Source organism: Anomaloglossus baeobatrachus, chromosome 5 (genome assembly GCF_048569485.1).
Source record: "Anomaloglossus baeobatrachus isolate aAnoBae1 chromosome 5, aAnoBae1.hap1, whole genome shotgun sequence".
Lineage (NCBI taxonomy): Eukaryota > Metazoa > Chordata > Amphibia > Anura > Aromobatidae > Anomaloglossus > Anomaloglossus baeobatrachus.
Window position 1 is genome coordinate 42,957,341 of NC_134357.1, and position 14,348 is coordinate 42,971,688.

Here is a 14,348-nt window from a genome sequence, read left to right on the forward strand (position 1 = left end):
CCCCTGCGCCGTTCGGATGCGCTCTTTGTCCTTGTCGCTGGCCAGCGTAAGGGGTCGCAGGCTTCCAAGTCAACCTTGGCTCGGTGGATCAAGGAACCGATTCTTGAAGCCTACCGTTCTTCTGGGCTTCCGATTCCTTCAGGGCTGAAGGCCCATTCTACCAGAGCCGTGGGTGCATCCTGGGCATTGCGGCACCAGGCTACGGCTCAGCAGGTGTGTCAGGCGGCTACCTGGTCGAGTCTGCACACTTTCACGAAACACTATCAGGTGCATGCCTATGCTTCGGCAGATGCCAGCCTAGGCATAGCGTAGGCGAGTCCTTCAGGCGGCGGTCGCCCACCTGTAAGAGGGGGCCGTTTTTCGGCTCTTTTTATCGAGGTATTTTTTTACCCACCCAGGGACTGCTTTTGGACGTCCCAATTGTCTGGGTCTCCCAATGGAGCGACAAAGAAGAAGGGAATTTTGTTTACTTACCGTAAATTCCTTTTCTTCTAGCTCCTATTGGGAGACCCAGCACCCGCCCCTGTTCCCTTCGGGCTGTTGTTCTTTTGTGTACACATGTTGTTCATGTTGAATTGTTCTTTTGGTTCATGGTTTCAGTTTTCCGAACATCCTTCGGATTGAATTTACCTTAGACCAATTTATAAGTTTCCTCCTTCCTGCTTTGGCACCAAAACTGATGAGCCCGTGATGCACGGGAGGGTGTATAGCAGAGGGGAGGGGTTACACTTTTTAAAGTGTAATACTTTGTGTGGCCTCCGGAGGCAGAAGCTATACACCCAATTGTCTGGGTCTCCCAATAGGAGCTAGAAGAAAAGGAATTTACGGTAAGTAAACAAAATTCCCTTCATTTGCATCAAAAAAGATTCCCACAACGATAACTCTTTTGTTCTTGCTCCAAACCACAATTTATGCATTTTATCTTTTACCGCGTAATGTCGTTATTCTTTTCCGTACCGACACCATAGTATGGAGAAATCCAGACAAATTGCCATTGCAAAATGATACTGCCATTTATTTCAGTTTTAGAAAGTCAATTTAAAGCTTTATAGCTCAAGTCAAAACATCTTTAGATCATTAATATATTACAAGATTATAAAAATAGAATAAAATTCACATCGTAAAGACTTTGCTTTAAGCACGACGAGTTCAGCTTTCTAAATCTGTTGTTCCAACGGCTCCCAATTTATCGCCACCAAGCATTGTGCTCCTATTAGCTCTGCAGTTTTGAGATAATCGTAAAAATTAATTTCACAGAATAGAACACAAATATCTTAATTTTTTTTTTATTTTCTTTTTCAGGGTCCAACACAGCGACATGTTCAGATAATAATGGAAAAACTTCTGAGAACTGTGAACAGAACGGTTATATCCATGGGACGGGATTCTGATCTCATTGTAAGTGAATTTGAAATCAACTCTTAGCAATTTTTTTTCTACTTTTGCATTTTATTTATTTTTTCACTATTTATTTTTATTTTAATGAAACCATGCTAATTTGTTCAGAGAGGCTCCAAAACTGTAACTTTTTGCAAATAGGCAAATAGCACACTACACTTTTTGTCCTTCCTATGTTTTTCTTCTCTACCTATTTCGGCTGCAAAAACTGCATCAAGAACGTTTACAGCATAAGTGACGTTTTTCTTAAAGGGATTCTTACAGTAGGATCAACCAACCTAAGTAGTCTTCATACAAGTCATAGAAAGTGGAATAAAATGGTACCTTGATATCTTGTTCCAGATAAATTATCATTTTTCTTCTATGTAAATGAACTGTTTGTATGGGAATTTAACATTGATTGCCTATCTTTAGGATAGGTCATGCAGGCCTGATCGGTGGAGGTGCGACACTCGACACCTCCGCTGATCAGCTGTTCCCAATACTAGCAGCAACCGGAACTGCTCATTTGCGGCGCTTCACAGTTCAGTCAACTGTATAGTGGCCACAGCTGGGTACTACATATCCAGCCCTTATTCAGATCAATGGAGCGCCACATGTGCAGTACCCGGCCACTGCCACTATTCCCTTGACGGAGCTGTGCAGTTCCGGTCGCCACCGGCACCAGGAACAGCACATTCGCGAGGTGCTGGGTTTCATTATCTCACTGATCCTAAGGACAAAGTTCTTCTGAGAATCTGCCTCCATAGCTTATTTTAAGTGACAGTGGGTGCTACTTATGAGACATGTAATGACCGACACTTTGCTCTCATAATCACACACAGCTCAGCAGTGAGATGAGAGCTACCACAGCACAGGAGAAGTCAACTTTGTCTCCTTACAAATATTTGCAGCAGCACTTACCCTCTCATAGTGCTGGCAGCCCTGCTGCAGAGCATTGCCTGATTATCACATAGTACAGCAGAGTTGAACCTTATCTCATTACAGACACAACAAGCACAGTTGTCAGCTCTGCTGCACTGCTCTTCCCCCGCACTAACTGCCTGTAAGATGGAAACTGAAGCACTGTGAAGAGGACTGCAGCTGCAAAGTTTTTGCAGTGAGACAAAATTCACTTCTGCTGTTCTGTTTTTCACTTTAGCGGTCATCTGTTAGCTCGGCTGCGCCCTCTTAGCTCGGCTGCGCCCTCTTAGCTCGGCTGCGCCCTCTTAGCTCGGCTGCGCCCTGTTAGCTCTGATCTGATTTCACTGCTAAGCTGTGTCTGATTGTGAAACATGTAATGACTGACAGTCTGCTCTCACTGAACGCGCCTTTCAGTTAAACTAAGCCGTGTAGTCAAATTCTCAGGGAGATCCATATCTGGCCCATGGATCTTAACCTGTTATTTGCATAAAAGAAAAACATGGATTTATTGAACAATTCATTAGCTTGCAGATATGAAGGTACTATTGTGTTGTTTGTTTGTTTTTTTAACTTTCTATGATCCACATGCTCTTACATATGGCTACGTATGGTTAATCCTACAGACAGATTCCCTTTAAAGGGAATTATTGGTTTATTGTAAGGATATACTGTACATCACTTAATAATCTCTGCGGGAGGGAGGTTTGATCTTGAGAATAAGGGGCTACCTCACTTCTTTAGTAGTGAATCTTCTTTAAAATGTTACCCCGCACAGCCAGGTTGTAGAGGGGTGCAATAGTAATCTGGGAAAGGAGTGCAGCACTGGAGGCAGCTGCATTCACTTAATTGTACCTGCACTATATTTCTGAATTTGCATCTTGTTAATTTTCATTGTGCAATGGGTGAAAAACATCTCATGAACCCCAGCATGCTTATAGTATGTCTGCCGTAGAGTGAACGGGATTCATTAAAAATTACTCTGCATTTTAAATGCCAGAACATGTAAGCGATATGTGAGCACAGCCTACGCGGGTTTTCACATTGGGACCTGCAGGGTTCCAGAGAACAGGTCTTTGTGGAGGTCCCATTATACTTGACATCTGCTCTATTCATTGTCTGAAGGACTGCTGTATTCTGCTTTTTATGACAGTCTCATAGACCATGAAGATAATGGAGGTACAAATATAGGAACAATAAAGGGCTCTCTGCACTCTCTAAAGGATAAAAAGACAACTTTTGGGGGCTGAAATATTTGCAGTTTTAGCTAAAAATCATTTTTGGAAACGTTTTTTAAAAACGAAAAATAAATATATACTAGACGCACTTTTGTTCGGGGGAAAGTAGGGGGTGCGTCTTATAAACCGAATATACGGGGGGGGTGTACATATATACTGCAGGGTCCGCTCTTGAGCGGTGCTGGGGGCAGGTGACAGCTGCGGGCGGCAGCGTTTGATCTCCTGCTCCCGCTCATATAATATGCACTGCTGCTGTCCGGCAGTGGGGCATATTATATCTGCCTGCGCCCTCTTTTGATCGCACATGATCCCCCCCCCCCTGTGTTCGATATGGCCCCCGTGCTGCTGCCCATAGTAAAATAAAAAAAGCTTTACTTACCTCCTGCGCTGATCTCCGGTCTCGGTCTCCTGCTGCTGCGATAAGGCACGTAGAGATATCACTCTGCCGTGCCGATCACATGACCGGCAGCAAGAACCAGGAAGTAGAGTAAGCCGGAGCTCAACTGCGAGGTGGGAGACACGAGGAGGGACAGCGCTGAGAAGCTAAGGAAAGAGTGTTTTATTTTATTATGGGCAGCACACATGGGGGCCATATTTAACACAGGGGAGATGTGCCATCTATAGGGGCCATGGGCAGCACACATGGGGGCCATATCAAACACAGGGGAGATGTGCCATCTATAGGAGCCATGGGCAGCAGTATGGGGGCCATATCAAACACAGGGGAGGTGTGCCATCTATAGGGGCCATGGGCAGCACACATGGGGGCCATATCATACACAGGGGAGGTGTACCATCTATAGGGGCCATGAGCAGCACAGGGGGACGTGTCCCAGCACAAGGGGGCTATATTTAATATAAGGGGGCCATATCCAGATTAAGGGAGGCTAATTTTAGGATGGGGGGCTATGAGGGACATATACCCTATTTGATTTGTTAGACGGACACTGGCATTATAAGATGGACCCCATTTAACATTACAAAAAAAAAAATTCTCTTTTCCTTCACCAAATTTGGGGGTGCATCTTATAATCAGGTGCGTCTTATAAAGCGAAAAATACGGTAATTTGACATTGACGTTATTTGCTCCCAATATTATTTTTAATATTGGGAGCAAATAAGGCGACCAATGTTCACAGCCATGCCGTAAAAATAATATGGGAACCTGTTGGTGAGCAATGGCAATGGATAACATTTGTCGAGACATTCACTGGATGTCTGTTCTTTTACATATTTGCCTAAAGGCCACTTTACACACACAGATAAATCTTTGGCAGATCTGTGGTTGCAGTGAAATGATGGACATATTATTCCATTTTTAACAGCCACAAACATGGCACTGATTGTCCACAATTTCCCTGCAACCACAGATCTGCCGCAGATTTATCTCTGTGTGTAAAGTGGCCTTAACATTTCTTGTAAAGTTGGGGGGAAAAAATTATTTGTTGGATCATTGGTCTGTTGGCCATGTTGGTACTACATGGCTGCCAGACAAGAGCCTTGGGAAACTCCTACCGGGCATATTGATCAGAAGAGGCACCTGGGATGGCAGTATGTAGTAGGATTGTTGGGTTTTGGTTCGGTGGCGACAGACTATAGACAAGGCCTTGGACAAGGGTCCTTGCCTATCTTTTTGCCCAACCCTAATCTTATGCCATATGTCTTGGTATGTCAAGTGTAGAGGCAAATTCAAGAGATTGTCCACTACTTTTACATTGATTGCCTATCCTTAGGATAAGTCATCAATGTCTGATCGGCCAACTCCCGACACCTCTACTGCTTTTGGTGCCGGCGGCCGGAAATGCTTAGTTCTGGAGCTGCCCCGTCAACTATTAGTGGTCATGACCGGGCACTACACATCCGCCTCTTATTTATTCGAATGAGTTGCGGATGTGCAGTACTCGGCCGTGGCCGCTCTCACAAGACGAGGCAGCTCCACAACTGAGTATTTGCTGCCCCAACACTGAACATAGCTGATTAGCGGGGGTGAGGGGAATCTGACCCCGGCCGATCAGACATTGATGACCTATCCTAAGGATAACACGTGCAATAGAGACAAAGTCCTGCACCACTCTATCCACCTGTGTTACCTTGTGCAGTTAAACCACGTGTGGAAGTCAGCTCCAGGCTCAGAGAAAATCCGGTTTGAGCATGCTGGTCAGAAGATCCAATATTGTCCAGAATAGAAAGAAATCCGACCGCAAACAGCTTCCGTGCCGGGGGTACTTTTATTGGAAAACGAGGTGCATCATAAAAGCGGTGGGATGGGACCTAGATGCAGGATCCCTCACTAAGGATAAGCCATCAATGTAAAAGTAATGGACAGCCTCTTTGAGGAAGGACATATTTGTATGTGGTTTTGTTTATGATGTATCTTGCCTTTTTTCACTTATAGTTATTAATTTGTGCAGATTTTGGTCATTTTATATTTCAGGTGGTAAGATTTTTGGTGTATTTTATTGTAATATCTAAGACACCGCACTCAGCCAGATCAGTCAACTCCAATGAGGGGCAAACTGTCCCAAACCATGGTCCATAGAGGAGGTGCTGGCTTGGCGATTATTCTTGGTCACATTATACGGCTCGGACATTTACTACCTCTCCCAGGTGGAGGTTGCAAGTTTCTTTTGTTCTGTAAAAGAGATAATTTGCATGATTTTCACCCTTGGAGTATCGCCTTTAATACTCCATACTGGTAAGGAGAACGAGTCCACCTTGATTCCCCATCTTACCAGCAATGGAAGCACTTCCTTATAAAACACTGCTTTTTTTTTCCACAAAAATACAGGGAGGTTTTTTTTTTGTTTGTTTTTTTGTGGGAGTTTTTTTAACACCTTTTTTTTATGCTCCTTTTGTGCAGACTTCCAGCAGCTTTTTTTTTTTCTTTTTCCTTTGAAAATGCAAATATGTTTCTCTATGCATTTTTTTTTCAGGCTCTCCATGGAAGCCTATAGGGAATCCCCCACCAATAAATGGCGTCTTTAAAGGGAATGAGTCATCAGATAATTGTTTAAATCATTAGGTTTTTGTTTTAAATTTATTTATTTTATATTTTTTGGAAAAAATTTTATTTACATGTTAAAATTTGTATAAAAAATGATAAGAGTAATCTTACAATGTTCAAACTAGACAATCTTTGTTTTTTTTGGCTTTAACGTCTTGTTTCCGGAAATAACACATGTACATTAGTCGCAATGGTCAGATCCCAACCCTATTTTTTGTACCGAAGGGTAAAATGAGTGTGTGCAAAGATCATTGTGAAGGGAGGGGCAACAAGGGTCAAGTGTAAAATCACCTTTTGTGATTGGTAGATCCTGTGTTATCAGCTGGGTGTAGCGGTATTACCTGTTATTGTAATCCTGCCTTTGCTGATAATGAACATGCTGAAAACTCTTACTAAAAGGACAGGAAGTATAAGTCTAAAAAAAGTCCCAGTGGCTGGTGTGAAAATTGCAGGATTGCCATGTTTTGTGTGTTGTTTTTTTTTTTTTAAATATCGTCTTTCATCCAAAAAAATCCCTACTCAGAAAATAAGCCTTAGCAGGATTTTTCAGCCTTTTTGGGGTCGGCTTCAAATACAAGCCCTACTCCAAATATTAGCCCTATTTGCATAGTCAAACTAATAGTATTCTGAATTTCAGGATACGCAACTGTTATTGTCCCCTTGTGTTGCTCTAATTCCCAGATAATTAAGTGAATGAATATTCACTCTATTCCCCACCCAGAATCCCACCGACCACTCTGAACCTTGCACAGGCACAAACACTCTATGCCTGCTCTACAGTATCACTGTATGAGGATCGCATCGCAATCCTTGATGGATCTCTTGCATAGACATACACTCTGTCACTCTTAGATCAGGAGTACTATAAATGATTGCGGTGAGCAAGCGCATGGCTGATAAAGTGAATGAATATTCACCCTCCTCTCCCGTAATCCTGTCCACCACTTTGAGTCCTGCACTGCATCCACACTTTGTCTGCTTTATTACTGGTACTGCCAGCCCGAGGATCGCATTGCAATCATCGGCAACTCTCCTGAGCTGAGTGTAACTGCTGCATAGACCTACACACTCATTGTCACTTTCAGCTGAGGAGAGTCTCTAATGATTGCGATGAAAGCCTTGAGCTGGCAGTACCGGTAATACAGCAGGCATAGAGTGTGGGTGCAGTGCAGGACTCAGAGCGGTGGGCAGGATTATGGGAGAGGAGGGTGAATATTTATTCTCTTAGTCATCACTTGCTCATGGCAATCATCGGCTGCACTCCTGATCAGAAAGTGACAGCGTGTATTTCTATGCAGCTGTCACTCTTGGCTCAGGAGAGCCACCAAGGATTAAGCTATAATCCTCGTACAGTGATATAGTACAGCAGGCAAAGAGTGTCTGTGCCGTGCAGGTCTCAAAGTGGTGGGTGAGGTTCTGCATGGGGAAGAGGGTGAATATTTATTCACTTAATCAGCGTCACTCCTGATCTGAGAGTGACTGCGTGTATATCTATACAACTGTCACTCTCAGCTCAGGAGAGCCACCGAGGAGTGAGATGCAATCCTCCTACAGTGATACAATAGAGCAGGCATAGCGTGTCAGTGCCATGCAGGATTCTGGGTGGGGAAGAGAGTGAATATTCATTCACTTAATTAGCCGCCACTCCTGATCGGGGAGTGACCTCTTGTATGTCTATGCAGCTGTCACTCTCAGATCAGGAGAGCCACCGAGGATTAAGCTGTGATCTTCATATAGTGATATAGTACAGCAGGCAAAGAGTGTCTGTGCCATGCAGGACTCAAAGCGGTGGGTGAAGTTCTGTATGGGGAAGAGGGGGAATATTCATTCACTTAAGCAACCGTCACTCCTGATGTGAGAGTGACAGTGTGTATATCTATACAGCCACCTAGGAGTGAGATGCATTCCTCCTACTGTGATACAATAGAGCAGGCATAGAGTGTCTGTGCCGTGCAGGATTCTGGGTGGGGAAGAGAGTGAATATTCATTCACTTAATTAGCCGGCACTCCTGATCGGGGAGTGATCTCTTGTATGTCTATGCAGCTGTCACTCTCAGATCAGGAAAGCTAGTAAGAATTGTGGTGCGATCCTCGGGCACTAATACACCCTGCAAATATAAGCCTAGTGCATTTTTCAAAGCAGAAAAGAATATAAGCCCCTGTCTCATTTTTGGGAAAACACGGTACATGTAACACAAAAATCTGATTTAAACTATTGGTAATTTTTTCATGATGTACACCCTTTAAACGCACAGTGGGCACGAGTTTTCATGAAATCACATCCAATTTGTTTTTTTTTCTGCACAAAGAAAAATGCTGTGGAATAAAACGCAGCATGTACGCAACATGGGAAGAATCTTTCGACAAGCAAATGCATCCTAAAAATATCCACAAAATCGTATATAGACAAGAACCTGCTGTTAGTTTTCCTGGTTTGCTGAGATGTCCGTGAATACAATACCTGTTCAATCTTGTAATCGAAATGTTAACGGCAGAAGAGAAAAATCTGCTTTTCTGATAAATGATAACCATTCATTTAATGTAATATTCTATTAATTAAATCATAAAGTACGGGCAAAACTTTATTTGGGGATTTTTTTTAAAACAAAGTTTTCTTTGTGCAGTATAAACATATGTATCTTTAATTAAAATAATAAAAATAAATAAAAAATACAGTAATATATATATTTATATATTATTTTTTCCCCCCGGCCCAGCAAATAAAACAATTGCACTTCCTTCTTGGCACATTACCACTATTCCTTTTACACAGACTATATTATACACAAAAATAATTTTATATTTCTTTTTATGTACATTTTTTTTGTAGCCCTATTAAGCAAGTCTGACAAGTATTATTCATAATAAAGCATAAATTTATCTGGGCATAAATACATATCTAATACAATATTACTGAAAATTGTACAATCCTTACACTTGCTTCAAATTATCACATAGTGATAGAAAATAAAGCACCTTTTTTGTTATCTGGATGTACCCATAGCAGTGACAAATAAAAATACTAAAAAAGAAAAATCACCGATCCATGCATTTAACCTTTCATTTTCTGCATTACTTTCACACACTGGTATTAATATTATATCAATTATTTGTCTAGGATTGAAAAAAAACATGAGGGTTTATATCGGTATCTTCTAAATATTGTGTGGCTAATCTGTACTGTCGTGTCTAATATTTTGTAAAAAAAATAAAAAATATTTAAAATTTAAATCACCACTGACCATTGGATTTGTGTAGTACGCAGAAACCATTCTAGAACTTGCTTTTTCCCCGCAGCATATTGATCCTAATATTCTCACATTACTCCTTTTAAAGGGATTGTCTGAGAAAAAGTTGTAACCTATCTGCAGGATAGGTGATAACTAGTGATGAGCGGGCACTACCATGCTCTGGTGCCCAGTACTCGTAACTAGTGATGAGCGGGCACTACCATGCTCAGGTGCTCAGTACTCGTAACTAGTGATGAGCGGGCACTACCATGCTCAGGTGCTCAGTACTTGCAATTAGTGATGAGCGGGCACTACCATGATCGGGTGCTCAGTACTCGTAACTAGTGATTAGCGAGCACTACCATGCTCGGTACTAGTAACTAGTGATGAGTGAGCACTACCATGCTCAGGTGCTCAGTACCCGTAACTAGTGATGAGCGGGCACTACCATGCTCGGGTGCTCAGTACTCGTAGCTAGTGATGAGTGAGCACTACCATGCTTCGGTGCTTGGTACTCGTAACTAGTGATGAGCGAGCACTACCATGCTCGGTACTCATGCTCGGTTCTTGGACGCTCGGACAGGCTCGACTTGTGTACAGAGTATAATGAAATCTCAAGCATTTTTCTGGAAAATCTTCCGGAAAAATGCTAGAGTTCCCCATTGACTTACATTATAATAGAGTATTCCAGTCGAGCCCGTCTGAGCGTCCAACTGCTCGTTACAAGTATCAAGCACCTGAGCATAATAGTGCCCGCTCATCACTAGTTACAAGACCCAAACATGGTAGTGCACGCTCATCACTAGTTACAAGACCCAAACATGGTAGTGCCCGCTCATCACTAGTTACGAGTACCGAGCACCTGAGCATGGTAGTGCCCGCTCATCACTAGTTATAAGTACCAACCATGGTAGCGCTCTTTTTCTAGTTACAAGACCCAAGCATTTTAGCACTCGCTTATCACTAGTTGTGAGCACCTGAGCATGGTAGTGCTAACTCTTCACTAATGAAAACCTATAGATCATTCAGGGGTATGACTGTCAATACTCACATTGACAGCCCAAATAGGGTACTTTTGTCTCTCTTGGGGTGAAGTGCTATTACACAAGCTCGCTAACTACTCTTTTCTCTATGGTTCAAGCACATAGAGAATTAATTGGTTGGGAATGTGTACTATTGCTCCATTCCAAGGCAAAAAAAGTTCCCTCTCTGGCAATCGATGGAGTGGAGGTGGGGAATCCAATCTAATCTAGAATTTATGTGGATGGGTGAAAACTCCTTTTCTTCGGACTAACCCTTTACAGATGTTTTACAGTAGATACAATTTTTTTGCCAGTGACTTAGAATGGGTTCTAAAACAATAGACATAATACTCTGAGTCTCTGCTCCCATTCGAAGACTGCCACTCTGCCAGACTTTTTGGTTCCTCCTTGACACAAAGGAAATGCCCGCTCAGATGATCGTTGGCCGTAGCAGTCACCTGCATCAGCCAAAGATTGTTAGCGCTAAATTTCCTAGCATTCCATGTGAGTCAACTCGCGTCTAGAAAGTAGAAACCCCTGGGTGATACGGGCAGCATCAGAATTGCAGCAGTTGAGGATTAGATGGAGTGAGTGTTGCCTTTTTTTATACCTATTCTGAGTCATTTGTTAAAAAAAAATATCTAGGGAAAAAAAATGTTCCTGCCCGATGACCCATTTTAAAGGAACTCTAAACTTAGAAATTAATAATGGGATTGCTAATGGGCAACATATTTGGATGTTCTTAATCTGATGGATCAATCACGAGTAGGGTAGAGTTTAGTATTTTTGACTACATGTTTCAGTCTAAAGCCCCCCATACATATTTGATAAGTCAACTATCTTCCCTAACTAGATGGGATTGTTCTGCCGTGTGCTCTCTAACAGCGACCGGTCTCCCAAATAACAAGGATTGGCCATTGGAAATCAAATTTACTGGAACCTTTTCTCCCCCAACATTATTTTGAGGGTAAGTCAGGAGGCCCCCCATACACATAAGACTGCTGTCCTATTCTACTGATATTTGCTGATTTTTGTTTTTTTTTTTTGTTGATGTGTATACCCCATTGACAACAAAAAAAAATCAGCAAATATCAGTAGAATCGGACAGCAGTCTTATGTGTATGGGGGCCTCCTGACTTGCCCTCAAAAAATGTTGGGGGAGAAAAGGTTCCAGTAAATTGGATTTCCGATGGCCAATCCCTGTTATTTGGGGAAACCGGTCCCTGCTAGAGAGCACACGGCAGAACAATCCCATCTAGTTAAGGGGGCTTTACACGCAACGACATCGCTAACGAGATGTTGTTGGGATCACAGAATTCGTGATGCACATCTGGTCTCGTTAGCGATGTCATTGCGTGTGAAACGCACGAACGACCGCTAACGATCAAAATTACTCACATCGTTGACACGTCGTTCTAATCTCAAATGTTGTTGCTGTTGCAGGACGCAGGTTGTTCGTCATTCCTGTGGCAGCACATGTCGCTATGTGTGACACCGCAGGAACGAGGAACAACATTGTACCTGCGGCCGCCTGCAATGAGGAAGGAAGGAGGTGGGCGGGATATTCCGGCTGCTCATCTCCGCCTCTCCGCTTCTATTGGGCGGCCGCCTAGTGACACCTCTGTGACGCCCAACGAACCTCCCCCTTAGAAAGGAAGCGGTTCGCTGCCCACAGCGATGTCGCTAGGCAGGTAAGTATGTGTGATGGGGACTAACGATGTTGTGTGCCACGGGCAGCGATTTGCCTGTGACGCACAACCGACAGGGCGGGTGCTTTCACCTTCGACATCGCTAGCGATGCCGCTTTGTGTAAAGTGGCCTTTAGGGAAGATAGTTGACTTATCAAATGTCTATGGGGGCTTAAGACTGGACACAGCAGTCACCCCGTCTGCTGATTCGGCCATGTTTAGTCTGTGTATCGGATGAATTAGTCGAGATCCCCGCGCTCTACTCTCCCAACCCATTTGCCTTCCGGACGAGATAGGATTGTGAGAAGGAGAAGACGAGAAATCACTATTTGATGGTTAGATTGTGTTCCTTTTAATGGTCTAGATGTTTGGGGTTTTTTCTTCCAAAAAGATAAATGATTCTTCAACAATATCAATGATATTTTACAACTCTGGGAAGCATTGTAGAAAAATTAATTCTGTACTTTCTCATCGATCTAAGCTATACAGGATACATTGCAAAAATGATTTGTAAATATAGATATATATATTTTCTTTTATTTCATTCCCCTCCCTCATTTAAGGGAAAATGATAACTGTATTATACTATACTAAGTAGCGTAACAATCCTTCATTCATTTACTATTTCTTCCATTAAATAGTAAAAAATTAATCTTTAATAGTTTTATTTTAAAATTACCTAGAAAATATCCATATTCACATTTTTTTTCCTTAATTATTTTAATTAAACAGACATAGAATAATAAGTTCCACTTATCTAAATTATACCATTTTTTTATTGAAAAAAGTTGTAGATCTCTATGACCTGTTATAACAAAGCTTAATGCCAAATTAACCGGGAAAAAAATAAATAGAAATAAAATAAGTCTTGGCTTTCTTTTACAATGGTATGGCATTGAATACTTATATAAAACATCGTAAGGTTGAGACCAAACAGTATTCCAACATTAGTTATGAAACTTTTAGCCAGAATTGTATTGTTATGGTTTATTTTTTATATATATATTTTTTGTATTGTTTGTATTTTTATTTTATTTTCAATAGTTTTTTTTTTTTAAGCTTTTTGGGTACGAAAACATTTAGAAATTAGATCTAAGAAAACAAAGCGTTCCATATCCTTGACCCTGTCAACGAACAATGAGATTAAAGGCATGTTCTGACTTTGGGATATGCCTGGTTGCTCCGACTCGAGCAATTTTTTTTAATTTTTAAATGTCTTTTCTGCAATATTAAAGTGAGCGTGAAAATGACATAGGAAAAAAAAATATTCGGTAGCATGGGAAGGCATAACTCATAATTAGTCACATCTTTGAGATTTTCATTGGCCTCCGACCATGTGAAAATTTGTGCTTTCTCCGGATTTTTTTGATGTGCTGAAAATTGCACTCATCCCCCTGCTTTTATTTTGCAATAAAATGTTAGATGAAAGACCCTTTTTTTTTTTTTTTTTTTTTAATATATATATATATTTTTTTTTTATGTAAGGCTATAAACTTTCTCCTCGAATTCATGGTTCATACCATAAACTAAATAAAAGAAACCCAAATTATAGCCATTGTTTGTTTTTGTTGTTTTATGCTGAACCAAAATAATATTAATAATTAAAAAAAAATAAATAAATCTTCCACATTTTCCGATTCCTTTTCTTCACATTTGGCAATACAAATTTTAATCCAGATTTTTACATCCCGCATAGTGAACTGCTAGTAAAAGTTGGCATGTTGTGATTTTTTTTTTTATTTTTTATACCTTGCTCCTGTCAGTGAGTTGCAAGTATAAAGGCCTTTTTGGTACACACAGTAGATATCTGCATACTGACCAAACATATGCTTCTTGAAAACCTCAGGTTAACAAGATCCCCCTTCGGT

General features: G+C 41.5%; 2 protein-coding genes across 3 annotated transcripts in view; one reads left to right on the top strand and one right to left on the bottom strand.

Annotated features, from left to right (window-relative positions):
- The window catches only part of DOCK1 (dedicator of cytokinesis 1), a 523,077-nt gene that overhangs the window by 183,139 nt on the left and 325,590 nt on the right, over positions 1-14,348 (top strand). Inside the window, exon 26 of the mRNA XM_075351602.1 lies at positions 1,303-1,398. Within this exon, the coding sequence (XP_075207717.1) occupies positions 1,303-1,398 (96 nt within the window). The remainder of the gene's footprint in view (positions 1-1,302; positions 1,399-14,348) is intronic.
- Positions 11,990-14,348, bottom strand: part of INSYN2A (inhibitory synaptic factor 2A) — an 89,759-nt gene continuing 87,400 nt past the window's right edge. For both annotated transcript variants that reach the window (XM_075352252.1, XM_075352253.1), the window contains exon 4: positions 11,990-14,348. This exon is cut by the window's right edge and continues 252 nt beyond it. The gene's annotated coding sequence lies outside the window, so the exon portion shown is untranslated.